This window comes from Mastigoproctus giganteus, chromosome 1, assembly GCF_048544385.1.
Source record: "Mastigoproctus giganteus isolate SK-2022 chromosome 1, ASM4854438v1, whole genome shotgun sequence".
NCBI classification, from domain to species: domain Eukaryota; kingdom Metazoa; phylum Arthropoda; class Arachnida; order Uropygi; family Thelyphonidae; genus Mastigoproctus; species Mastigoproctus giganteus.
This window is the reverse complement of record NC_143575.1, coordinates 83445101-83472616: the sequence shown is the minus strand read 5'-3', so window position 1 is coordinate 83472616 and position 27516 is coordinate 83445101. Positions and strand designations below refer to the sequence as shown.

At 36.0% G+C, this 27516-nt stretch overlaps 1 protein-coding gene across 3 annotated transcripts in view; it reads right to left on the bottom strand.

The window, feature by feature from the left end:
* The window catches only part of BBS5 (Bardet-Biedl syndrome 5 protein), a 121998-nt gene that overhangs the window by 29714 nt on the left and 64768 nt on the right, over window positions 1–27516 (bottom strand). For 2 of the 3 annotated variants that reach the window (XM_090380759.1, XM_090380766.1), the window contains 3 exons: window positions 17002–17137; window positions 4993–5088; window positions 1437–1499 (listed from right to left, as the gene is read on the bottom strand). In XM_090380759.1, coding sequence (XP_090236885.1) covers window positions 1437–1499; window positions 4993–5088; window positions 17002–17137 — 295 coding nt within the window. The remainder of the gene's footprint in view (window positions 1–1436; window positions 1500–4992; window positions 5089–17001; window positions 17138–27516) is intronic. The other variant, XM_090380762.1, reaches the window with a different exon arrangement.

The window sequence follows — 27516 nt, the reverse complement described above, 5'->3', positions numbered from 1 at the left end:
CTTTAAAATAGTGTTGATAGCTCTAAATGCGGGTTCTACAGAGGGGAGTAGAAAACACATGAAAGTTGCGCAAGATAAAAAAACTTATTATTATATTACATATGCTTTATTATAATTTAATAATTTTATATTGTACAGTACTGTATATTGTATTAAAGCTTTTTTTTTTACATTAAGAACAAAAAAAGGGCCCCCCCCCACGTTACATTCGATTTAGCAGACTTTCGGCATTAACAGACATCCCTTCTCCCTTATTATTCTGTTAAATCGAGGGTTTACTGTATTAATAATATTAATATGTTATTTATTATTAATCAGAATTATATTTATATAATTTTCCAAATTATAACTACCACAAGAGGACCTCTTCTTTCGTGATTCTTCCAGAGTTTCCCAACCAATCAGGAGTGAGCTCATCTGCTCTCATGATTTTTAAGTTATAACTACCACCAGTCCCCTCATATACATGTATGGCAATTAAAAATGAAGTGTGACTTTGAAAAGCATGGTTCACCTCTGCTTCTGGAGTTTCAATACTGATATCTTATCTGGAATGCATTTCAGAATAGATAATATCTTTTTAATAGTTTCCTGGTTTTCTTTATTCTTTTGTTTTTATTCTAATCTTTTCAAAAGGAGAACTTATTTATACAATTACACTGGTCGACAAAAAAAAAAATAATAATAAATAAAAAATTCCACTCCATGTTAAAATTTAGGGTGATTCTTGTAGATTTGACATTGCTGAATTAAAATACGGCAACTATATTACTGTTAACACCCAGCAATTTTAAGGGAGAAGGTATTAAAGTTAAAGTTTCTAGTAAAAAAGATTTCATATATTTCAAGAAAGTGATACATGCGGTATTAAATATTGACCAATGGTCTATTAACCTTATTCTATTTACAAGAATGTTTATCTGATAACAAAACACTCATTTTGTCATTTTTTCCCTTTTATAATAGTCCATTGGTGTCTCCCATATGCGATTCCAACAGCAATCTTCCAACATATTTGGACTCCATTTTCCCATTTCAGAAATATCTTGGTGAAACCTTTCATCATGTTCATTGGAGACTGCTTCCAAGTTTTCAGGGGAAAAGTCAAAATGGGAATGTAGGAAATGAAGCTTTAATGACAGGTCTTGGTTTTTGGTCATTAACCTATGATATTTGAAAACTGATGGTGATAAGAACTTTTTAAGCACATATCTGAGCTTCTGAACATATTTCCTATGAGAATCTGTTGAAATTATCTCAGGAAGGAAATTAATGCTGACCAGTGTTATCAGAAATAAGTTACTTAAAGGAGCTTTGTTGTTTGATCTTAATTAATAATAAGTGCAAACTGAAGCTTGAGATCCAATCAAATTTCATTAGTTTACCACGTGTATGAAGTCTTTCTGAACTCTAAAATGTCTAAAGAAGGAACTTACACTTTCACTGCTTTCTACAACTAGGGCCATTCCAAATTTAGATTCCCGCATTTTCAAGTTTACCTAAAAAGTCAACAAAAGAATAGGAATATTAGTTTTTTTTAATCAGCTGGCCAGTAACTGTTATTCAATTTACATTATTGGCCAAGACTAACACATTAAGAAAATAAAGGAACAAAGGATGCTATTTTAACAGGAAATGAGATCGTACCATCTCATTTCCTGTCAATATCATTAACTATGTATAACTGTAATGAACCAATGTATATAACGTAAAATAATGAACCAATGTATACTCCCCACCATGACTTAGGGAAGTGAAACTTGGGCACTCACCAAAAGAATGGAAGAGAAGCTGAGAACTACACAGCAAAGAATGGAATGAATTATATTGGGAATCAGACTGTTAGATAAGAATAGAAACACATGGATTAGGCAGCAAACTCAAGTAAAGGACATTCTTATCAAAACTAAAGAACTAAAATGGTCTTGGGCAGGACATCTAGCTCGAAGATATGATGACAGATGGACTAAGAAAATAACAGGATGGTACCCAAGAGGAGCTAGAAGAAAACCTGGAAGACAAAGGCGGAGATGGATAGATGAAATTCATGAGTTTGTGGGTAGTAAATGGATGGCCAGTGCTCAAAACAGAAGGAACTGGAAAGTTGCTGGAGAGGCCTTCATCCTGCTTGTTTTGTTTTGTTTGTTATTTGGTTTTTAGGAGCATTTGCAACTAAGGCCATATTGCTCCAGGATATGCGGTGGTCATTCCCTGACCTTTCTGCATCCTCCGTATTTGGTGGTGACGGGCTCGAACCCCGGTCTAATCAAGAAGCGTGTGCTACGCACTGCTGCTCCTTCCCACCTGGCTACGGAGGCGCTCCCTTCATCCTGCAGTGGATTGAAAATGGATGATGATGATGTATGATTGTAATACATTACAAGGGACTGGTATTGAGTCCCTTACTGTTTTTAATATTTATTAATGAAACTTATGTAAGTACTTCAAGTTTGATGTCCAAGTTTGCTAATGATACAAAGGCAGGCACAGTAGTTAATGACCGTAATCAAATATCCTACTTCAAGATCTAGATAAACTAAGCAGATGGCTGAAAAGTGTCAACTGAGATTTAACATTAATAAATGCAAGGTACTCAATGGGGGTAGCAATAATCCCAGTAGGTCTTTTTCCTAGCCCATTTGGGTAAGGAACAGGCTGCCAGAGCAGCCCATGGGGTTTCAGTGATATACAGTAACTTTACCAGCAGGGACAAAGAGCTGATTATCCCATTCTATAATGCAATGGTTGGGCAACATCTGGAATACTGCATACAGGTTTGGAAACCACATTTTAGGAAGAATACAGCTCTTTTGGAAAGGGTGTAGAGAAGGGCAACAACATAAGCTAGGGCACAAAGGGATGTTCTTACAAAGATCGAGTTCTCTAAAATCCCAAATGACACACACACACACGACAAACTTAAATTGAAACAGGCTGGTTGTAGATGTACAGAAATTTGCATTCAACGAAGCAAATAATAGGTCAGATAGGAGAGGCAGTGAAGATATCCAGCATATATCAAAATGCATATAGCAAACAACCAAGTTTTAACTTCCAGGGCAGATTAGTTTTTTGTGTTGGAAAACCTAGCATTAATGTGATTCTTTCTTATCAGTTTTGCTATAGCATTTCTTATCCCTGACAACATTAATCATACAGGATGATTAATGTTATCAAGCGTCTTCAAAAAGTAAAAGCAGTTAATATAATTTTATATAAGTAAAAGCAATCAAGGTTTATATATCATATTGTATAGGGCTGTTTAAAGGCTGTTTAAAAAGTAAAGGCAAAAGATGTTTTGTAAAAAGACTAATTAAAGACATTTAAAAAGCACATTATGCACAACTTTTAAATGTAGTCACCTATCATATTCAGGCATTTGTCCCACTATGCCGCGAGTGCTGCCTGTCTGTTGTAAAATCCAGGGATATTCTCATTCAGCCAGATTTCAATACATCATTTAACTTCATCAGCATTTGCTCTGGGGGTATGCGGTGGTCATTCCCTGACCTTTCCGCATCCTCCATATTTGGTGGTGACAGGCTCAAACCCCGGTCTAATCAAGAAGTGTGCGGTACGCACTGCTGCTCCTTCCCACCTGGCTACGGAGGCGCCTATGGAAGTCAGGAGAATTGGAAGTTGGAACTATGTAGTAAATGGAAAAGCACCCTCAGTCCGTAACATAGTAATTACTGTCATGTGAAGAGAGCAGTGTAGCCTTGCTTTATTTTGCCTTGTTTGAATTGATGACATCAAAAACAGCCTTGTTTCTTGGATATACCTTTTGGACCACACACTGATTGAGATCACTGATGAATTTTTTAAAAATTACTGGCTTGCCGAATCAGATAACTGCAAGCAATTTGTCTGTGTTTCAAGTAGGGCCACCATTTTTGCTTAGTCATCTAATGTCAACAAAGTTTTACAGAATTCTCTTAAAAAGAAAAAAGCAAGATCACCATTTATTATTGCAGAATGGCTCAATTTCCCCACTAAAACTGTTACCTTTCAAGAAGCTCTCTAATGAAAACGCAAAACTTATTTTTATAACCTGTATGTAATTTAATACTGCACAGCTTCACTAACAAAAGCAAAGGTAGTTATAACTTCAGGGCTATTGTAGAAAAAAAGAACATTATTATACTCCAAAACTAATATTATTATTATTAGCCATATGGTGCAAGGAAGTCTAAGCTTATGCTGCAACCGCCAAAAAAAATTTCCGAGTTACCCTGAGAGAGGTTATTGTTTGTTATTTGGTTTTTAGGAGCATTAGCAACTAAGGCCATATTGCTCCGTGAATATGCAGTGGTCATTCCTGACCTTTCCGCATCCTCCGTATTTGGTGGTGATGGGCTCGAACCCTGGTCTAATCAAGAAGCGTGTGCTACGCACTGCTGTTCCTTCCCACCTGGCTACGGAGGCGCCTCCCCTGAGAGAGGAATCACAATGAAGAGAAAAATGATGATATCCAGCTCAGAACTCTGGGTGTGCCAAGTCCATACTCACCAGATGTGAGCAACAATTAGAGTTATACTTGGAAAACAGATTCTGCTATCTATCAGATAACAGAATCACACAAGATACTTCAACAATGAAATAAAAAAAAATAATAATAAATTATAAAATAAAAAAACAAACAAAACAAAATTACAGTTGCCCCCCTTTATTTTATTTATTGTAGATATGAGACTGCCTTAAGTGGGTGTGAAGGTGCATCCCCTTGAACAGGGAGTCATGCATTTGCTACATCACTTTAGTTTGCTTTTTATTTTAATATAATCTGATGAGGTATCTTAGTACCAGAAAGTAGAATCATGCTTTTTCAAGTGTAACTAATTGTGCATTAATATACTGTGGTACAACAGTATTATTTTTTCTACAATAGTCTTGAATACTACATAAACTAAAGTAAATGGTAGAACATAAAATGCTCTACCATATTGATATATTTTATCTGTTTTATCATATAATTAGCAACAGAATACTTACAATTTGGATATACGGTATGCTAATATTGAACAATTCATTCATGTTGGCATGCCACACAATGCGTACATTAGTAATGAAAAAGGTTCCCAAGTTACCCTGAAATAAATGCACACATTCATTTTTTCATCCAACTTAATTAATTAAAAAAGAAAAAAAAAAGAGCTGCTACATATAACTGAATAACAAGACCAATTAACTGCATATAATTAACATAAATTTATTAAATTTTGAGACAAACACTTTATTGAATCTTTATATTTATTTAAAGAATCTTTATTAAAATTACCCTCCACAGCTATAAGGCCAGGGGTAAAACGTCAATTACTTGCTCATCAGATGGAGGTGTGAATTTTCAAATTTACTTTTGTTTTTCGAAATTACATTTTAATCCAAGGAGTCTCGAACTACAGAAGCTAATATGAGGGGGCATGTTCATTCCAACTAGACTAAAGAGATTTGATGTTTACCGATGTTTCTATGCAATTGTTAACAATGTTGTTTTGTAGTCCTCTTTCAATTGATGTAATGGCACAGCAAATGTCAATGTTTCTCATTATGAAATTTGCTTTCCCCACTTTACTGGCTCAATCATTGTGCTTTTATCTATTTGTATCTTATATAAACAATCTGAAAAACTAAATCTATGTTTATATTCAATTGTTTTTTGTCCTCTTCAAGTCCAAGTGCCTCATTGGCACAAATGTCAGAATTTCCATGCACGAAATTTGTTTTCCCAGTGTGCTGGCTTAACTATTGTACTGCCATTCATTTATACATCATATAAATAATTTGAAAAACAAAATCAGTTTATATTCAATTGTTAATGGCAGGCAGTGTTTTCTTTTCCCCTCCTCAGGTCCGATGTGAAAACCGGTGTTGGTGTCTCCAATTATAAATTTCATTTTCCCACAGTGCTGCCATCCATTTATACTTATTTGGAAAATTAAATGCACAGGGCATAATCCTTATGGGTTTTGATAATTAACTATACAGTATCGGTGTAAATACATCATAGTTAACCCATATATTTGAACTACGTATGTAGCGTAGAGGGCATCGTTTTAAATAAATAAATAAATATTTATTTCAAATAAATAAATAAATTAAAAAAAATAAATTAATTAATTAAAAAAATAATAAGTAAATAAATAAATAAACTTCAAATAAATAATGCTTCTCTACTAGAGAAGCGTTATTTATTTGAAGTAATGCGATAGTAGCTATCTCATTGTGAAGGCAACCACATTATGAGATACAATTAAAACGATGCCCTCTACGCTACCATACGTAGTTCAAATATATGGGTTAACTATGGTGTATTTACACCGATACTATATAATTTATACTTATATAAGCGATCTGAAAAACTAGGATGATATTTTATTTAATTATTAATGGCAAGCAGCACTGTGTTTTAAGTGTAGCAGTCATAAAGTAACTTATTCTGTTAGCATACAGTATTTAGACATGGCATCAAGATTTCATAAAAGCCTTTCTGATGGTGACATTGAGAAATTATTACACCTTTCTGAAGAAATTGAGAGAGAATAAGACTTTTACATATAAAATAATTTCTGATTGTTCCATATGGTGTGACTGGATTTTTGTTTCACTAAATGAACTAAAGGAGTTTTTTGGTATTACGAGGACCAGTATAAAAGTAATACAACCTAATTTTTTGCTTTCAAATGTGGCCAGAGATCATTTTGCATGTCATTGAGTGATCACTAGAGGTCTCTAGTTTCACCATACTGAGTGGCGCTCTGATCAGTCTCGTGAATGCAGCACATGGATAGTTCAAAATGGTGGTTGTTACAGATATACGTATCAAGCAAAGAGTGATGATTGATTTTCTTACCAAGGAAGAAGTGACGCCTATCAAAATCCATATGCGTCTCAAAAATGTTTATGGTTACAATACTGTAGATGTACAGTTAGATGTTGAGTAAGACACTTTAAGAGTGAGGAAAGTGACATTGCTGACAAGCCCCGAAGTGGCCAATAACGTTAGTGACAACAGACAACAAGAGTCGGATCAACACACTGATCAAAGAGGAACGCCGTATCACAACACATGAATTGTGTGTGTTGTAGGTATAGAGAAACTTGCTGTGATAACCATCATAAAGGAACTAGGCTATATCAAGGTTTGCACCTGGTGGGTCCTGAAAATGATGACACATAAGCACAAAGAAGGGTTTCTTTCACACGTAGTCACAGGTGATGAAACCTGGGTCCATCATTATAAAACAAACAGACAGTCGATGGAGTGGCACCATCTAAATTCACCATGCAAAATGAAGTTAAAAAGAAAGCCTTCTGTCAGTAAAGTCATGGCAACAGTGTTTCGGGACAAAGATGGGGTCTTGCTTGTAGTCTTCTTGGAGCATGGCACCAAAATCAACCTCAGATTGATATGTGGAAACGTTGAAAAAGTTGAAAGCCTGCATCCATAGAGGTTGATTGGACAAAAAAATCCCTAATGAGGTTCTTCTCCACAACAACAACACATGACTCCACACCAGTCTGCATATGATGGAGGCAATTGAAAAACTGTTATTCCTCACCTCTCTCATAGCCCGGATCCTGCACCTTCCAACTATCACCTCTTCGGCCCGCTGAAGGATGCACTCTGTGGAACCCATTTTGCGGACAACTACCAGCTCAAGAAGTGTTCACAAAGCCCTCCAGAGCAAGAGTAAGGACTTTTACAGGATTGGAATACAGCCTCTGACTCAGAGATGGCAGAAGTGAATAGAGAATGATGGTAACTTTGTGGAAAAATAATAGTGTGTTTATTAATGATTGAGGATTAATTGATGTAAAAGGCATAGTTGTAGATATTAATGATTGAGGATTAATTGATGTAAAAGGCATAGTTGTAGAAATTAAATTTTCAGAGGAAAAAAAATAGGAGGCATCACTTTTGTATTGCTCCTTGTATTATCAACATGGGACTAAATGAGAAAACTGAAACCAAGAAATCTTGGTCTGAACAATGGACACACAAAATTAAATTTTTCAAAAATTGTATTTATCAAGTAGAGATTTCTGCAGATATTTTGGATATTGCATCTCTGCTCTTCCAAAAAAAAAAAAAAAGGACAAACAAAAAGAATTCAAAAGTGGTTTTGATGATGACTACTGAAGCCATCATGGGTAGCACAGTTGATAAAATGGTGGAAAAGGTCTGAGTTCCAATCCTGTCGATGATGGGAGGAATTTTTATGAGTCTTTTTCACAGCATTCCTGAGTTAGTTGGGCTCAGGCAAAGGTACCATGGTTTTTTTTCCTCCTGGAAACTCGGGTTTTTCATCCGGCAAAACAGAAAATCAACCTCAGGACATGCACAATTTTTAGACAATATATGCAGAGCAACGTGGCTTTAGTCGCTGATGTTCCAAAAAAAAAAAATAAAAAAAGATATAATTACTGAAGATGTTCAAGAATTGTTAGTAAAAAAAGAGGCTGGCGAAGCGGATTTGGTGGAAATAACATTGGAGGTTGAACCAAATCAATTCAGAAGATTGATAGTGCAGATGAAAATTCTAAACTTCCAAATTTTACACTAAAAAGCATACAGGAAGGCATAAAGTTAGCTGAGCAATTAGAATCTTATTTTTTGAATGCAGAGTCTTGAATGAAAGGAGCCCAAAGTTCAAAAGGGAGCTTCAAAAATACTTAGTTCCATACGATGAAATTCACAAAGATTTATCAAGCAAAAGCAAACAAAACCAGATTATTGATTTTTTTTTTAAAGAGAGCAGAAGATACACAAAATCTAGAATGGTGTATTTTTGTTAGTTTTATTAATAGTGTATTTTTGTTAATTTGTTAACATGATAGTGTATTTTTGTTAATTTGTTAACATGATAGTGTATTTTTGTTAACTTTTGGAACATAACTCCCCTTTTTGTACTTTTTTTTAGTCCCAGTTTCGCATAACATGACATTTTATAGAAACCTAACTACCTTGTTATACGAGGGTTACCTGTACTTAAATACAGAAAAATACACACTGATGGGTTTTACTGAGAATGGAGAGTGATTCCCCCCCCCCAACAAACAATGGCAACTTTAGGATAAGAAACAAGTCAGATTAGCATTAGAAGGGCATATTATGCAAGAAAGCAAGCGTATATAGCATTAGCCAAAAAAAAAAAAAAAAAAAAAAAAAAAAACATGCCCTTTCCATTTCATCCATCTATTCACTCCAAATGTTTGTCTAATTTTGCCTTGAACTTATTTAAGTTGTGTACCTCCACTACGACAGATGGAATTTTGTTCCAACTATCAACCACCCGCTGGCTAACGGCAGATTTCTGCACATCTATTCTACAATTGTATTCTAAATTTGAATTTATGCCCCCTCAAGTGAGTAATCAGCAAAAGATAGAATCCCATTAGCGCTGAGCTTGCTGTTGTTTGTTATTTGGTTTTTATGAACATTAGCAACTAAGGCCATATTGCTCCGGGAATATGCGGTGGTCATTCCCTGACCTTTCCGCATCCTCCGTATTTGGTGGTGATGGGCTCGAACCCCGGTCTAATCAAGAAGCGTGTGCTATGCGCTGCTGCTCCTTCCCACCTGGCTACAGAGGCGCGCCACTGAGCTTGCTCAATCCATATACACCTCAATTAGAGACTGCAGGTGCCTAGTCTCCAGAAGCTGCAATTTGCAGAACTTAAGTCTTTCTTGGTAACACCAACTTTTTGTTCCACTCACCAATCTCGTTACCCTTCTCTGTACTCATTCCAGAAGCGCTACATCCTTCCTAAAATGAGGCCTACAGACCGGTATACAGTACTCAAGGTGTGGCCTGACCATTGCCTTATACAAGAGGACAACCATCCCCATATCCCTGCTAGGAAAATTCCTGCATATCAATGACAAGATACCATGAGCTGTTCAGAAGAAAACTTCATATCTGACAGCACAATTACCCCTAGATCCTTTTCATTCTCCACTACCCTGAGTGTAGCACCATCCAGTTGATACGTTACTCTGGGGTTACTGCAACTTATATGCAGTACTTTATATTTGTCAATGTTAAACTTCATTTGCCACCTCTCAGCCCATCTGCTTAACTTTTACAGATCCTGTTGCAGTAGCATACTGTCATTAACAACTCTGCCAATCTTCATATCATCTGCAAACTTAGACATTAACCCTGATTTACCTTCATCAATATCATTGATAAATACTGAAAACAACAATGGGTCCAACATCAAACCTTTGGGTCTCCACAAAGTGGAGTGTCCATTGATAACCACTCTGTCTTCTCCCACTCAACCATCCTCTTATCCACTGTATCAACTTCCCTTAATGCCATACGGCTCCAATTTGTACAGTAGCCTTCCACGTGCCACAGTATCAAAAGCTTTCCTAAAATCCAAGTATATGATATCAAAATTATTTTTTGCATCCAGTTGCTTTGTAACCACATTATAGTATCCAATCAAATTTGTCAGACAAGACTTCCCCTTAACAAACCCATGTTGTGTCTGAACTATAACTGCAGTCTTGTCTAGATGATCCTGCATCGCTTCCTTAACCAGCGACTCCATTATTTTCCCTGGAACAGAAGTCAAACTAACAGGTCTGTAATTACTTGTGTCACCCTTTGTTCCCCTTTGTGAATTGGGGACACAATTCTGAGTACAGCCACTCTCCGACTCATGTAAGGGTTGCGTTCAGCGGAACTCTACGTAAGTTGGAATTTCCCTAAATGCTTATGCAGCACTTGCAAATTTGATGGAAGCAAAAAAGAAATGTTCAATGAACATGTAAATAGAATTATTTTTCAATTTTTTTATCTCATGTGCAGGAAAAATTACAGAATTGTACAAAATTACAAAATTATAAAATTACAAAAAGAGAAGAGACAGGCTTAACGTCAGCAAGTTTTACCTTTCGAGCATCATTGTCAGAATTAACTCTCCAGCTGACAAGCATGCCGCTGCAGAAGTTGATGGCTGTGGAGATTTAGAAGGGATTTTTTCAAACACATCACAAAATTTCTCTGCAGCTGCAGAATCGGCACTGGCGACATCACCGCATACTTTAATGTTTTGGAAACCAGCTCGATGTTTGAACCTATTAAACCACCCGTTGCTTTCATGAACTTGGCTTGGGGTTCGCCGTACTTATCCTTAATATCTTCATAAATACTTCTTGCTTTTGCTTGAATAGCCACGGGTCTTAGGGGAATTTTCTTATTGCTTATGAATCTGATTTTCCATCTATATTATTAATAGCTTTTCCATCTTCGATATAGTACCTGAACGCTGTTTTGTGATCACTGTTGATCTTAAATGTGTTGATCCTTGAACATGTTCTTTTATACGCGCACTGTCCCTTAAAATAGTATACACTGTTGAAGCAGCAAGACCTAATTCCATGCAATAGATGACAAACTTTGTCCTGCTTCGTACTTCTTAAATTAATCATCTTCATTTCTAAATCAAGTTTCTTTCGTTTCCTAGCACTGCCAGCACTTGCACTTTCCTTTGGTCCCTTTCCCTTCACCACGCTGTAATAAGTAATAATAGATTGCACTAACAGAAAAGCCCTATAAACAGGACAGTGCAAATTGTTTTTATTGTTTTATGGTAGTGACCTCCAGAAATGCGTTTTAGAAAAATATCACAAAGGCGTTCAAAATTGATTCTTATAATGGAACATATGATAATAATGAAAGTGTAGCGCAATTTACATTATAAAAATGACCTTTCAGAGAGATAAATAGCTTAGTTATATAGCAAAAATTTAATTTCCAATGTCTTGGAATGAATTACCAAAAAAAAAAAAAAAAAAGACGTGTTGTTGCGTTCACATTACGATATTTTCAAGCTACTTCCATTTGTTCTTCCTAGGGGATGCAAAATATGTTTCCACGATTTTTTTTAAGTTTGCACCGGCCAGCAAAAACTTACATAAAGTCAAAAATCCGTAAGTCAAGTATTATGTAAGCCGGGGAGTGGCTGTATCCCCAAAACAGTATTATACTGTCTTGAACATCAGTGGGTTGAAATGGCAACCAGGAATGAAACTTTACTCAGCTATTTTTGGATAGCATTAATACAATACATGCTTGCCTGTTTCATTAAAAATATGGTATTCTATTAAAAAAGCCAAAAGTAACATATAGAGCCATAATAAAGAACCAGAGAAATGTTTTCTATGACTGTTCAATTAGTCATCAGGCAAACTTTGTTCTGTAGGTTTTTCCTTTTCAGCAATGCAATGCATACAATACAGCTCAGGGATGATATGTGCCTTCAATTTAGAAAGTAATAAAGGTTTAACATAAAGATATTAAAAACTAATATCAATAAACATTTATTTCTGCTCCTTTTGTTTCCAGAAAAAAAAAAAGTACAATTATGATTCAAAAATATCACAATATTTTTTTTTTTTTTTTTTGATAAGTGACTAATTTTATTTTAAATTTGTGGATTTTTTTTTTTTTTAAATTCTGATTTGACAATACAGAGTAAACCCTCGCTATTTGCGGGGGGTTACGTTCTTGAGAAATGCCGCGAATACCGAAAACGCAAATACTGAGTTATGGCTCCCATAGTAATAAAGGGGTTCCATTCCAAAGTATGAAATATATAAGAAAAACTAGTCTAAAATTTTGTCTATGTATGTATTATATGTACCGTCATAATATGACTATGTACATAGACAGCACAGTGAAATGCAAGCATATGACATCAAAATGAAAATAAGAAACAATTTAATATTAAATGTAATATTTATTAGAAATTTCAAACAAATCTTTCAAACCAGAGTCTTTGCTAGCTAAAAAACTTATCCCGCCAGTGCTATCACCAGTTTCTCTAAAGTGCTGATAAAGGTGTTTTGCCTTTTCATGAATAATGAGTGAACTTAACGGAATTTTATTTTGAGTTCAGTCTTCTAATCCACAGATTTAAAGCCTTTTCCATTTTTTCTAATTTAACATCACGAGTTACAGAGCAAATTTTTGAAGCAATTAGCGCATTTTCACAGACACTACGGCGGATTTTTTCTTCCGATTTTTTGATTGATCATACCGTTGACTCATTGATTTTATAATGTTTTGCCACTGAGGAGACACTTTCACCATTAGAAATTTTGTTTAATAACTCAATTTTATTCGCTAATGTCATCGCCTTCTTTGATCATTTCACATTTCCCTTGTTATTCGTAGCCATATTTTTGTACGGGTTAGAAAGAACTTGTCCACAATAAGTCACTTTCTTCCGTTAACACACTCGAAAAAGTATGTTTTACACTGCAAAACGGTATATTTATCACTTCTGTAAGCATATCAATTTATAAATTGATAAATTTATTCAATTTATAAGCATATAAATTAAAAGAAAACGACGAAACCTTCCATGACAAGCACATAACACATACTGAACAAGGATTAGCGAGAAACATCCACACTCACGATTTTGTCACCCCTCACCCCACACCCACTGAGCGCTGTTTTGACCGGGAAAGATAATTTTAGCCATGCCCACATTTTTTTATGGCGGAAAATGTTTACGATGCTTTAAAAATCACATTTTTTTTAGGTTTCATTTTATATTAAATCAGCAACCGCGAATACAGATATACTGCAAATAGCAGGGGTTTACTGTACTAATATCTCAATCTTTCTTAATGGATTGCAATACTTATCATGTGGAACTTTTTACTTATTTTTAATAAAAAATTAAATACTTAAAAATGCTATATTTTTTACATCTTTTATTTACAAATAAACAAAGAACAGGAAAATAAAACAAAAAATAAATTTCACAAAAATTATAAGAAAACAAATCCAAAAGAATCGCTTAATAATTATCATAACTTATGGAGAGACAAAAATTCTAGCACACAAATGTTACAATATATCACCTCTATAAAGCAAAACTGAGTGTTTCTGGAAGAAATGCACACTCGATTTCTTCTGGAAACACAATTGGAATTACCGTATTTCCCCATGTATAAGATGCACCTTAATTTTGGGGACCAAAATTTGAAAAAAAATGTATTACATAAAGTTATTGAACTCAAGTTTTATTCATCATAAAATTCATACAACTCCTCATCACTGTCAAAACTCCCATCCATTAGCTTGTCCTCATCTGTGTCTGATGACGAATCACGTCCTCAGTTCCACCTATGGCATTTGAAGTGCCACACTTCTTAAATGCCTTGACAACGATCTCAATCTTGATATTATCCCAGGATCTTTTCACCCAGGTACAAACTTTCCTATAGTTGGTTTCTTCACTCTTTCTGCTGGTGTCAAATTGTCTCCAGAAGACTTCATCCATTGGTTCCATTCGTCTCTCATGGCAGCTTTGAAGGGTTTGTTAATGCTGACATCAAGTGGTTGGAGCTGGGATGTCAAGCCTCCAGGTATGATGGCAAGTTTTGTTTTTTGCTCTGCAGCAATCTTCTTTGTGTTTTTTGTTATGTGTGCCCTGAACTGATCAAGCACCAATAGGGCAGGTTTGCGTAAGAGCCCACCTGGTCTCCTGCTCCAAACTTTCTCAAACCAGATCTTCATCCCATCCTGATAGATCCAACCCTTGTCATGAATGTGGACAATCACTCCTCGAGGAACGTCTTCTTTTGCGTTTGAAAATCAGCATAGGAGGCTGCTTGGTTCTGTCGGCACAACAAGCTAGAACAACTGTATAATGGCGCTTTTCATGTTCACTTGTCTTCACAGTTACAGTTCTCACCCCCTTCTTATCAACAGTTCTGTTACTTGGGACATCAAATTGAAGGGGGACTTCATCCATATTTGCAATCTGTCCCAACTCAAACTGATGTGTCTTCCGACATTGAATGACAAAACAATGAAATTCAAGGACCTTCTGCTCATAGCTTTCAGGCATCTTTTGGGCAAGTCTGGTGCATGTACATATGCATAGTCCATTCAGTTTCATGAACCTGAAGCACCAATTGTGTCCTCCTTCGAAATCAGTAACTTCTTTTTCATCAGCAATTCTTCTTGCCTCATGCTGAAACATCTTTGTGGACACAGGAATTCCAATTGCCCTTTGCTCTTCAATCCATATCTTCAATTCCCTCTCTAAATTAGGCCATTTTGCTGACTTGCCTCTCGTGGCCTTCTTCTGCCGTGGCGTTTTCAGTAGGGTTTCTTCTTCCCGTAGCCAGTCTCAGATTGTTTTCTCAGTTGGAGGAGGACCAAACTTACGTTCAGCAGCACGATTTCCATTCACTTTTGCAAACTGGATCACTTTTAACTTGAATTCAGCACTGTACGAAAATCTTTTCTGAGCCATTTCTGGGCAGAACGTGGCAAAACGTAACCTAATATACCGGTAACAAGTGCGAAACAATGAGCTCAAAGACAACAAGCGCGAAAAAGCGGGAAATGCAAGTAAAAAAAAAATATACAACCACTGTATAAGACGCACCCAGTTTTTAGACCCCAAATTTTTCGAAAAAGTGTGTGTCTTATATATGGGGAAATACGGTATATAAGCTTTCAAAAAAAACACCCCCACTGCCAAAACCCAGTAAATAAACTTATATGGTAAGGTGATTCACCCTTCACGATACAATTCCCATAGTATATCAGAAACATTATCCAAAATCACTGTTTGCGATCTAGTAGATTCTTTAAAATGTCTTACCAAACACTACTTGAAAGGGCCTGAAATTCCTGCCATTTTTTAGATAAAATGTGAGAAACCTTTAGAATTTGTCATTTTAAGCTTATTTAATACTTCACTGATAGAAGGAATTTAACTTTTACTATTAACATGTTTGAAAGCAGCATTCACCTGTCCCATTTACAAAAAAAAAACTCAACTGCAATAGAAAACTGTCATCCTATAGTTCTTTTAAATTCTTTAGCCAAATTATTTGATTCTATAATATTGCAAATGTACAGCATGATTTTAGACCTGGAGGTTTGGTGGTAACAAACCTGTGTTCCTCTTGACACGTTACCACTGCTGTCGATAGGGGAGAACAGATTGATGCTATTCGCACTGATCTGTCTAGGGCTTTTGATTCTGTAAATCACAGGCAACTCTCGTTAAAACTGCGCACTTATGGTATCTGGGACCCTCTACAGAGCTGGATAAAAACATTTATCATCACATGAATACAGAGTAATAATTTCTGGACAAAATCTTATCCATTTACATTCAATAATGAATGTTCCTCAAGGATCTAGTCTTGGCCCTCTACTTTTCAGCATTTATGGAAACAATGTACTAACTTTACTGAATCCATCATGATCAGTCATTTTAGGCTATGCAATAATTAATTTTACAATATCATCACCAGTACAGCAAACAAACTTACAGGAAAATTTAAACTCCTTTAAACAATAGGCCGACACAAATTACTTGAACATTAGTACTAGTAAATGTTTCATGATTTCCTATGCTGACTCTCGCAAAAACCTTCTCACATATGATTATACAATAAACTCCACTCCTCTACAAAGAAAATCAGAAATAAGAGAGCCAGGAATTATACTTTTGTCAAATTGCAAATTTAAAAGTAATATTAATAAATATCTAGAAAAGGTTATCAGATTTTAGGCCTTATTAAATGTTTTTTATACAGTCTAAAATCACATCACTTACTCAAACAATTTTTCTTGATGGGAACAAAATTTGAGAGTGGCAAACTGTGCCCAGTTATTATCTAGGCAAACCAGAATATCTAGGCAAACCAGAATAGGCACAAACTTGGCCAATTGCTATGTGCATGAGCCAACTGTGCAGTTGCTATGTAATGCAGCTTGGTTTGGTCTTAAATTCTGCAGCTCAGCTAGAAATAGCAAGCAGTACAGTTGTTCGTGAAAAACTTTGATCACTCTTTATTGAACAGCCTTCGTATATACCACAGTAAACCAAAAACATTAGTTTTACCTATTTATAAAATTCATATCTACTTTTTTTCCCCTACTTAGTGAGTTTTATTTTTGCACATATTCACTGATATAAAAACAAAAAAAACAACATAATGATTACCTGATCACTTGAGAGGTTCCACACTCCATTGACCTTGTTATATATCTGCTCTTGTGGAAGGACCTTCAGTTGTTTGTTTTGAACAACAGCTCCTCTCAGTTTCAACTCCCTGTACAATTTGCTGGAGTTGTATGCTCTGTTTAAGATCATGTATTTTTACTATAAGTGCATATAATCTCTACTTCATATTAAATTCTTTTTACTAAATCTGCATAATTAATACAAGGGTAGTCTGAAAAGTAAGGTAACTCAAGTGTTTAATCTTCTTCTAATGAAGGTAAACATTCCTTCATTAGAAGACTTTTAATCATATCATTATGAAATCACATGACAATTGAGGTACAAGTATGTGGTTCTGAAACCTGCAAAGAGATGGTGCTGCTCTTTGCTGTTTATGTACGGAAAGTAAAGCAAACTAACACTGCAACTAGAAATAAAGTCCAGTGTGGAAATGTACTTAGTAATTCAATTTATGCTTATAAAAGGAACTACATCAAATGAAATTCATCAAGGATTTGTGTCTGTCTTGGAGAGAATTAAATCTCACAAGAACAAGTCTTTTTATGGTGAAAGGAATTCTAGAAAGGGAACATGAACATTTCTGATGAGTAAAGAAGTAGCAGACCTTCAATAGTCAAACAGATGTCAACATCAGGAGCACTAAGCAGTGTGTTTTGTCAAACAGGCATATGAAAATTTGAACAACTGAGCAGGTTTGTTTGCCCAAGTCAAATGTGAATGAAATTACCAAACAGTATGAATTTTGTAAAATATGTGCATGATGGGTGACCGACATGAAATATGGTGGGGAAACTGCAGTTGTTGAATTTTTACAAAAATTATGGCAATTATGATGTTAATAAGCAAGGTGACTATGCTGAAAAACATTCCTTCATTGTCATGTAATTTCATATTGGTATGATTAAACGTCTTGTCACAAACATCTGTGTTACCTTACTTTTTTGGCCAGCCCACATACAAATAAAAAAATAAAAAAAATAAAAAATTGCCAAGGACAATTGGTGCTAATGAGTAAAATATTCAAAGGATAAAAAAAAAAAAAAGTGCAAACCACTTCAATCAGATCACCTGCGAGGTGATCTGACTGAGGTGTTTAAGGCTTTCAGTGGATTGAGCAAGCTCAATGCTGATGGGATGCTTCCTCTTGCTCAGACAATGCCCATTGGGGGGGAACAAATTCAAACTGAGGAAGGACAGTTGTAGAACAGATGTGCAGAAGTTGACAACTTAAATAAATTCAAGGAAGAACCAGATAAACTATTAGAGGGAATGGATAGGTGAAATGGTAATTTTTTCTTTCTTTTTTTTTGGCCACTGCTGTATAAGCTTGCTTTCTTGCATCATTTAACACTATAATGCAAAAGTTAATGCTAATAATCAATCCTCTTGCATAATGGTCACACAGATTTTATAGTAGTATAGTAGAGTAAATTTAAACTCCTAATTAGGAAAACTAATGCTGACAAAACAGAGTTACCAGTAATGTTGTGTAACCGAAATTGAGGATGATGAGTTTCACTATGGTGTGTAATGTATTCGGGAAGGATAGGGAAGACAGAAAGATCATGCTTCTAATCAAAAGCAGCCTGAGCATGACAAAAGACTTATCAGATTCAGAAATTACACATGTAAGCAAAGAATCCCCAAATAACTAATTCCCAAAAAATTGTCAAATAATTGAAGTTCTTATTTTTAAGTCAGTTCCCATATCCCAAGGGGTTTTGTGGCTTTCAAAAAAGTTTTTTTTTTTTTTTTTGATCTGAGTGAATAAACAGTGAAAACATACCGATATGTTTGTGGCCATACTTTCCAATTCTAACATAATCAATGATGCACACTGAAAGTCACAATCATATTGAAGGAATCTGTAATTCTCACTGACATCACTCAAGTAAATTTTTTTATTTTAATTTTTATAGAGCATTCTGTGCATCAAAATGCTTGATTATCATTTTTGCTTTAAATTTTTTTTTTTAAATCCAGAAACTGGCAGGCCCAGTTTGTAACAAACAAGGCTGTACAGTACCTGACAGGAGGCCAACTCTGTTTCTTGTTTTAGAATTCTGCTTGAAGTACTCTAATGTTTGTTCATTTACAAACTGATTGCAATACAATAGTAAATGCAAGTTTTTATTTTTTGAAAAATTGCAAAATTTAAACGTATGTTTTTTTTTACACACTATTACCCAAAACAATCTTTTATTAGTCCTGCAGGGAAAAAAAAACATTAGTGATACAAATAGTGATGAAATATAAACATAAAATTAATAGTCACTTCCATTTTCCATGGCAGAAAACATTTAAGGGGTGAAAATTCACAATTATTCATGTGCACGTATTAATTTTTGTCCAATAAATAGCAAAATAAAGAGATAAATAATAATCATAATCAAAACAAGAAATCAAATAAAATCGAAACATTTTTTTTTTTACTTTCCTTTATACTACGAAAGAAAAAAAAATTCAAAGGTTTATTGGTTAATTAATGGTTGATACACAACAGTTATTTTCAGAAAGGACCAGTCAGGTTCTGCATGACCAGAACCAAGTTAATTCTTCATTTATGGATAAATTAACTCCATCCTTACATGTATTCATTACATTATTATGTAACTTGACAATTTTCATATGTACACAATCATTAATTACCACAGTAAACTAATTAAAAGCTTCTTTACTATCCTTTTTCCTGAAGAGGTGAATGTTTTCTGCTTGCTGTCAGGTTTCCCTTGAAATGGCTGCTGTGAATGTTACATATTCTGGATTAATTACTGATGAAGAGAATTTCTAAACTAGCCATTTGGGTAATGGCATGCATTAGAAGTAAACAGCAATATAATTCTTCTTAGGAAGAAGTATGCTGACAGAAATGCAGCAATCAATACTGTGATTACTACATGACTACAAGGGTAATTCAAAAAATAAGTTACACTTGACCATTGTAGCCCAAGAGACATTTATTGAGGGATGTAACATTATGCAATAGAAACTACATACCTTGCACTACTTTTCCACATATTCACAGAATTAGTGTAAACACTTCTCAGAACGTGTGGAAAAGTAGGATTCCCGGATGATAGAAATTTACTCTTTGGTCATTCAGCCATTGTTGAACTGCTGTTTGCAAATCGTTGCCCCCCCCCCCCCCTAGATGTTCTTTCAGCTTGCCGAAGATGTGATAGTCACAAGGCGAAAGATCAGGACTGTACGGTAGATGTTGCCATACCTCCCATCCAAAACTTTGGAGCAAGTGTGGTGTTGTGCATGCAGTTGTGTCTCGTGGTGTTGTCCTGAATGAGAACACCTTTTCTTAACTTTCCAGGACTCTTTTTTTTCATGGCTGTTTGCAAAGACCATAATGTTTGGCAGTATGAGGCAGCATTAATTGTTGTGCTTTTTGCCATAAATTCTGTGGAAACAACTCCTTCACAGTCAAAAAACACAGTGAGCATGACTTTTCCTGCTGATGGTGCAACTTTGAATTTCTTCCGCACAGGCAATGATGTGTATCTCCATTCCATAGATGCTCCTTCGTTTCTGGGATGAAATGGTACACCCACCTTTCATCACCAGTGATGATGCGGCGTAAGAAGTCATGGTCTTCCACAGAATAATGTTGAAGGAAGGCTAGAGAAGACAAAAATACGTTGACCTTTCTGTTCGTCTGTTGGTGAATGAGGAACCCATCATGCACACAATTTGCAATAGTCAAGGTGTTCACGGATGATGGAACGAACACTGCCTATCGAAATATCCAACTCCTTTGCCATTTCTGCGACTGTCAGTCTTTGATTATTACGAATCATTTCATCAACCTGCATCACGTTCTCTGCAGTGGTTGACAGTGATGGCCTTCCTTTTCAATCAGCATCCGTCAATTCTGTGCGATCACTTTCAAACTGCTGGCACCACTTCATTATGGCTGGACGCAACATTGCATTTTCCCCAATACACCGTCGTTATTTCACAATGAATCTTGGAACAATTCAGATGTTTCGCCCACAAAAATTGTACTGTTCCACATACTGAGAACTTGGAGTAACATTCTAGCTGAATAAACACTTGCTCCTAAACAACTGTTACCGCTACGTCAATGAAACTCACCTACCGGGAGTGCACGGTATGAACTCCATTCCATGCAGGTGCCACATTTGTTGTGCAATTATACCAAGCGATGCCGGCAGCTGTAACTTATTTTTTGAATGCCCTTCGTACATTTCCATTAACATAATCTTGTATTAATTCATTAACCATAACTCCATTATTTTCCCAGGAATGGAAGTAAAGTTTACAGGTATGTAATTACTCACTTCTTTGCCCTTTTAACTTCCCTTGTGGAAAGGACATTTTTCATCCAAAATATGTAGGGACCTCCCCTGAATCCAAGGATGCTCTCATAATGGGCAGTTGTATTAAAGAAAAGCAAATATTAACTTTGGATAATAAGAATAATAATAATGTTGTCCAAAGACTTCATTGTGGACACTCTTTAAATTGCATTGCTAAAAGTATTTATATAACTGTAGTAGTAGTACTCATTTAAAGTTTGGGCTTTGTTTTTGTATGTCAAAAAATAGTTCGTAATTAGGTTATCTGCAAAAGTTGCAGTATCATTTACTGTGATTTATGTTCATTGATTAAAAATTTTTCGAAGTCATCAAGTGTATTAAAAATAATTGGAGATGTCCTTCCTGTAAAACAGCTAACAATGGAAGTTCGAATTTACAGTCTCCTTCTAGTCAACATAAGCTAAACTGTCAGAATACCCCAACAAATGCTGATCTCTAACAATCTTTCATCTCCTTCTGTCAATTTATTACCATCTCCGAAGCCCTCACATCATACAAGGAAGTCAAGCTTAGATGCCACCACACAAACTGAGGACATTTTTTCCCCGTTCCCCTTGACTACAATACCCCGAACAAAGATATCTCATTTGTTACCCTAGAACAAATGTTGGGAAAACAATTTAGAGAGAATGATGATATTAAACAGCATCTTTTCCAAATAGAAGATCAACAATGCAAATTCTAGCACATGCTTCTTGACCTAAGGCAATGGTTGAGAGCCCTCCAATACCTCGTCCTTCTTATGTTTATCAGGTTGCTGCAGATCCAGTCCTCAGTCCAGATGCTGAAGAATTTGTTCCAGAAAGAACAACAGTGCCATCTATCAAATCTAGTTCTATCTCTCATTCTCTCTGAGGGCAGAATCACGTATCCTCGCAACGTATTGTTGACACAAGCATGCAACTGATACCCACCACAATTAGAAATCAACAGAAACCTGGCAGTAGGTATGCACTGTAAAAATTATCCATATGATCTTAATCCTGAAGTGCCTACCCATAATAGCTTGTCTTCAAACTCAAGTTTCAAGGTTCCCTGCAGAAGAAACAAATATAGTAGCATAATAGGAACAAAAAATACACAGTCTTGTATTAAAATTAGAAATAGACCGATGTTTAGAAGTAATAATATTTTTGTTAGCAGATTAGATCCCAATACTACCTCCCAGCAGATGGAACAGCTACTATTGGAGCTGGAAATTCCGGGTAGTGCTTTCAAGATAAAAACCAAACATCCGACTTATGCATCCTTCAGAATTGAGCTAAAGGCTTGTGACCTTCAAACGTATCTAAATCCTGATATCTGGCCGAATGGTCTCCTCGTCATGCCATTTTATGGAACTGTTCTAGGTTCTGTCAACAACTCCAGTGAGAAGTTAACGTCTAATTCTCAATCTCTCGAACTGTCTGTGTAGCTAGAGAATACCAGTCCAGGTTCGCATCATAGTCCATCATTTATCCTTCCTCCTAATACTTGCAAACATCCTTCTAACACCTATGTTAATCTCAGAATTTTTCTTCAGAATGTAAGCGTAAAAAATAAACTGTCTACGCCTATAGCACTTTTGGTTAAAGAAACTCAGGACATATGTTTAGTTGAAACACGGATGCAGGAGCCTCTTCAGGATGTTTTTCTACTGCCGAAAAATCTCAACTACACTCCATACATGACATCTAGGATTAATCGAAGAGGTGGAAGGTCAGCAATTATTTTAAAATCCAACATTAAAGTTATTAACACCTACAACTCCTGTTCCTACAACTTTGAAGGAATTTCTCTTCTGATCCAAGTTAAAGTTTCACTACTTCAAATATATAATATTTATATTCTGCCTGGACCTACTGATGATATTATTAACAAAGTAATAACCTGGATCATCACTGTTCATAAGTCTCAATCTAACATAATTATAATGGGCGACTTTAATCTCCCCCTGCCCAAATATAATTTACAAATGAAGTTGCAGTCCGACTCCTTATTAGTTCTAGAAGCTAAAAATATCAACATCCCTGCTACAAGAGGTAATCAAGCTCTTGATCTTGTTTACTCTAATCTTCAACTTCAAGAAAAACGTAATAGCAACATTACATTTAGATCTGATCACAAAAGTATAGAACTGCAAGCAGCAATTTGCTGTGGGAATCCTTGCCCCCCCCCTTTAGAAATCACTAAAAGAATATCATCAATTAAATTCCTTCAGAAAGAAAAGTTTTTGCAGCTCTTAAAATACTATCCATGGGATTCTCTTAAAAATATACCTATTCAGGATGCCACATTTCTACTAATAAAATGGTTAAATCAATTAAAAACAGAGTCGGCATCCAAACTTGTAAGACTTTCTTTTCAATCCAAACCGTGGTTCAAATCTCATCTAAAACCATACTTTAAAAGGAAACAAAAATGCCACAGGCAGTGGAAGAAGTACAGCACTTCATCAACATACATAAAGTATAAAAAGAGCAGAGCATTATTTCAGCCCAAAAAAAATTCAGGCATACAAAAATTATTTAATGTTCAGGCTCAAGCATAATAAAAAGGCACTTTCTTCAAAAACAAGAGCTACCTTGCAGCATGACCAGACTTTAGAATGGATAAAATTCAATATGGAAACACGCAATTTTGATATCTGCAATGAAGATGTGCAAAACAGATTTAAAGAATTCAATTCTTATAAACACGCAAATAGCGTGCAACATGAAATGCTTCCTAGTCAAGTCCTGCTAATCAAACAACTTGTAAACAAGAATACAGTTCAGAAAATTATTAACCAATTACGAATTGATAGTAGTGAAGGCCCTGACAGCATCCCTAGTTTTATTATTAAAATGTCCAGTGCATTCATCATTGATTCTTTAGTTCACATCATTTCCAGGTGCATTTGCCAGCCATTCCTTCCAAGACTATGGAAGACTTTTAGAATTACCCCGATTCCAAAACAGGCTAGTAGTAATAACCATTTAAGCTATCGTCCAATTGTTGTATTGTCAATAATCGCTAAAATTATTGATAAGATCATGCTGCCATATCTTCAGGATGCGATCTTTGCTAATGCACCTGTCAACATGCATTTTGGTCCTACAGGGCGCTCCACAACAACAAGCCTAGCTGACACCATTGTGCACATCCAAACTACATTTCAGGATAAAGCACAATGCAATGTCTTTTACTTAGACATCAAAGGTGCTTTCGACAACATTGATCCCAAGAAAGCCATTAAAATACTGAAAAATCATTTCCTCATTGACACAATGGTTATATCCTATCTTCCCCACTAATACTGATAATATTCTCATCACAACAGGCATTCCTCAAGGAGGTGTTCTCTCCAGTGTTATATTTTCAGCATCTCTACAACCACTTCTACAAGAAAATCCAAATCTGCTGGCTTATGCTGATGATTTAAAGTTGTTTATTATTTCCAAATCCTCTGATGACATTTCCAAGGTTAGCCACGATGCGAATTTACAGATGTGCAGAATCATCAAGTATCTGAAGAATCTCAATCTGACTATAAATACAAACAAATCTGCTCAAATAACTTATTCCTTACAGAAACAACCAAACCACATAGAAATTAAAATTGCAAATGTTTCAATTCCTAACGTATATGCTCACAAAGACCTTTGAGTTGTTTTTGACAAAAATCTTTCATTTAATTCTCACTACGTATATGTTGCTAAAAAAATTCAAAAATCAAAATGGCTGATCAAGCAAGAAACAGCGGCGATTCAAGATAGAAAAACAGTCATAAACCATGTTCAGAGATGCATTTTTCCCATTCTGTCTTATGCCTCCGAAATCTCGTCTGGCACTCCTCAAGTTACCGTAAAAAAATTCCTTGCCCTAGAGTATTGGGTTCTTAGATGGCTGAACAGTAAACTACGTTTTCCCCATACAATATCCAGGCAACAGCTTTATAAAAACTTAAAAACAAAGCCTCTGCTACAGATGATCAACGAGTCTGGAGTCATGCTTCTTGCAAAGTTAATTACTTCTGCAACCAATTCACCAAACCTAGCCAACATAATAGCTCCCACCAACAAAGAAAACTCAAGAAACCAACAACAATTCAAATCCAAACTCTCCAGACTAAAACAAATGGACAGAATGTTTCCCAATGCATCCCTTCACCTCATAAATTATCACAACATTGATTGTAAGAGGTTGCTCAACTCTGAAGCCTACAGGAGTCTCATTTCCAAATAAATTGTGAGAAATACAAACAGCTGCCTGCCTGCAACCCAGTAACTACATCCGAGAACCAAATGTGATGTTCTGTAATATATATTTTTGATCATTATAATTCATATTCGTTGTTAATGTATATATAGAATATACTATGTATTTTTTTATATACAGGGTGTTTCAGTTAAACGTTTCACAACTTCTAAGAGGGGTAGGGTACATTCTGACAACACAAAATCATATAGCAATGTGGGGTCGGAAATGCTTTCCTGAAGCGGTGTTGTACACAGAAGCACCATAAAGAAAAGAGACCGTAAGTGAGAAATCGTTTTAATAATACATGAAAAGAAGCAAAAAGGTACATGGATTAAAGTAAGTGTTCGAAGTTTCTTCCACGGGCTACAATGCACGCCTCACATCTCCGACGCATGGACATCCGAACATTCTGGAATATTCCAGGCGAATTTCGAATTTCTTCGGCAGCTACTGCGATTCTTGCAACCAGCTCCTCAGCATTGTCAACAGGGGTGTCATAAACTAGCGATTTCATATGACCCCAGAAATAAAAATCAAGACATGATAGGTCGGGTGACCGAGCAGGCCAACGCACGGGACCACCACGTCCGATCCACTGTTGACCAAATGTGACATCCAGGTAGTTACGAACATCTCCGCTATAATGGGCAGGGGCTCCATCATGTTGGAACCACATTGTCTGTTGCGTCGATGCAGAAATCTGTTCATCTCTCAAAAGTTGTGGCAATACTTGCTGCAGAAAGATCAAGTAGATAGGTCCGGTTAGACGACACGGTAACAGGTAAGGTCCGATGAGGTGATCTCCCATAATACCGGCCCATACATTGACCGAAAATCGAATCTGTGCTGCACGACGTCGTATTGCATGCGGTTCTCGACCGCCCAGATATGGTCGTTATGCGTGTTGAAAATTCCTTCCCTTGTGAAGGATGCCTCATCGGAAAACAACACTTCAGCAGGAAAAAGGGGATTTGTAGCACATTTTCCAAGGTACCACTGTGCGAAAGCAATACGAGGTGCATAATCCTCCGGTTGCTGTGTCTGAACACGCTGCCTGGAGTATTCCAGAATGTTCGGATGTCCATGCGTCGGAGATGTGAGGCGTGCATTGTAGCCCGTGGAAGAAACTTCGAACACTTACTTTAATCCATGTACCTTTTGCTTCTTTTCATGTATTATTAAAACGATTTCTCACTTACGGTCTCTTTTCTTTATGGTGCTTCTGTGTACAACACCGCTTCAGGAAAGCATTTCCGACCCCACATTGCTATATGATTTCGAGTTGTCAGGATGTACCCTACCCCTCTTAGAAGTTCTGAAACGTTTAACTGAAACACCCTGTATATATTTGTTTCCTTTGTACTGAATTTATGCCCCTAGCCTAGTGCTGTGATGGGCTTGCTATAGTTGCAATAAATGAATATTTATTTATTTATAATAACAGCCAAAAATTTGCATACTTCCCTTGTTGCTTCTTTCAATGTAAATGGATAGATTCTATCAGCCAGAGATGCCTTCAATATTTCCCTTTTACTTTTCTCTCAGTTAGAATTAGATAAACTTCTGTTATCTCCATAGTTTTAACATAAGCAATGAAGTATTTTCTAGTTTTCTCTGCATTCTTAGCCAGAGACTTCTCATAATTCACCATCTAACACTACTCACTACCTTACAGTGTTCCTCTCATAGTATGCAGTGAGAATTACATAAAGTACCTAGTGGATGTACAAAAATAGACCCTGGCATGGCTCCACATGCCAAAAATGGAAACCAGGTGACTGCATATTCTGCACATCATCTGGACTAAGAGGTCAGTCACACAATATGAACAAAAAACATCAGCACAGTGATGTATATGTACACTAAGGTACATATACATCACTATGCTGACTGGCTTTATCTGGGCAATATCTTCACACTGTGC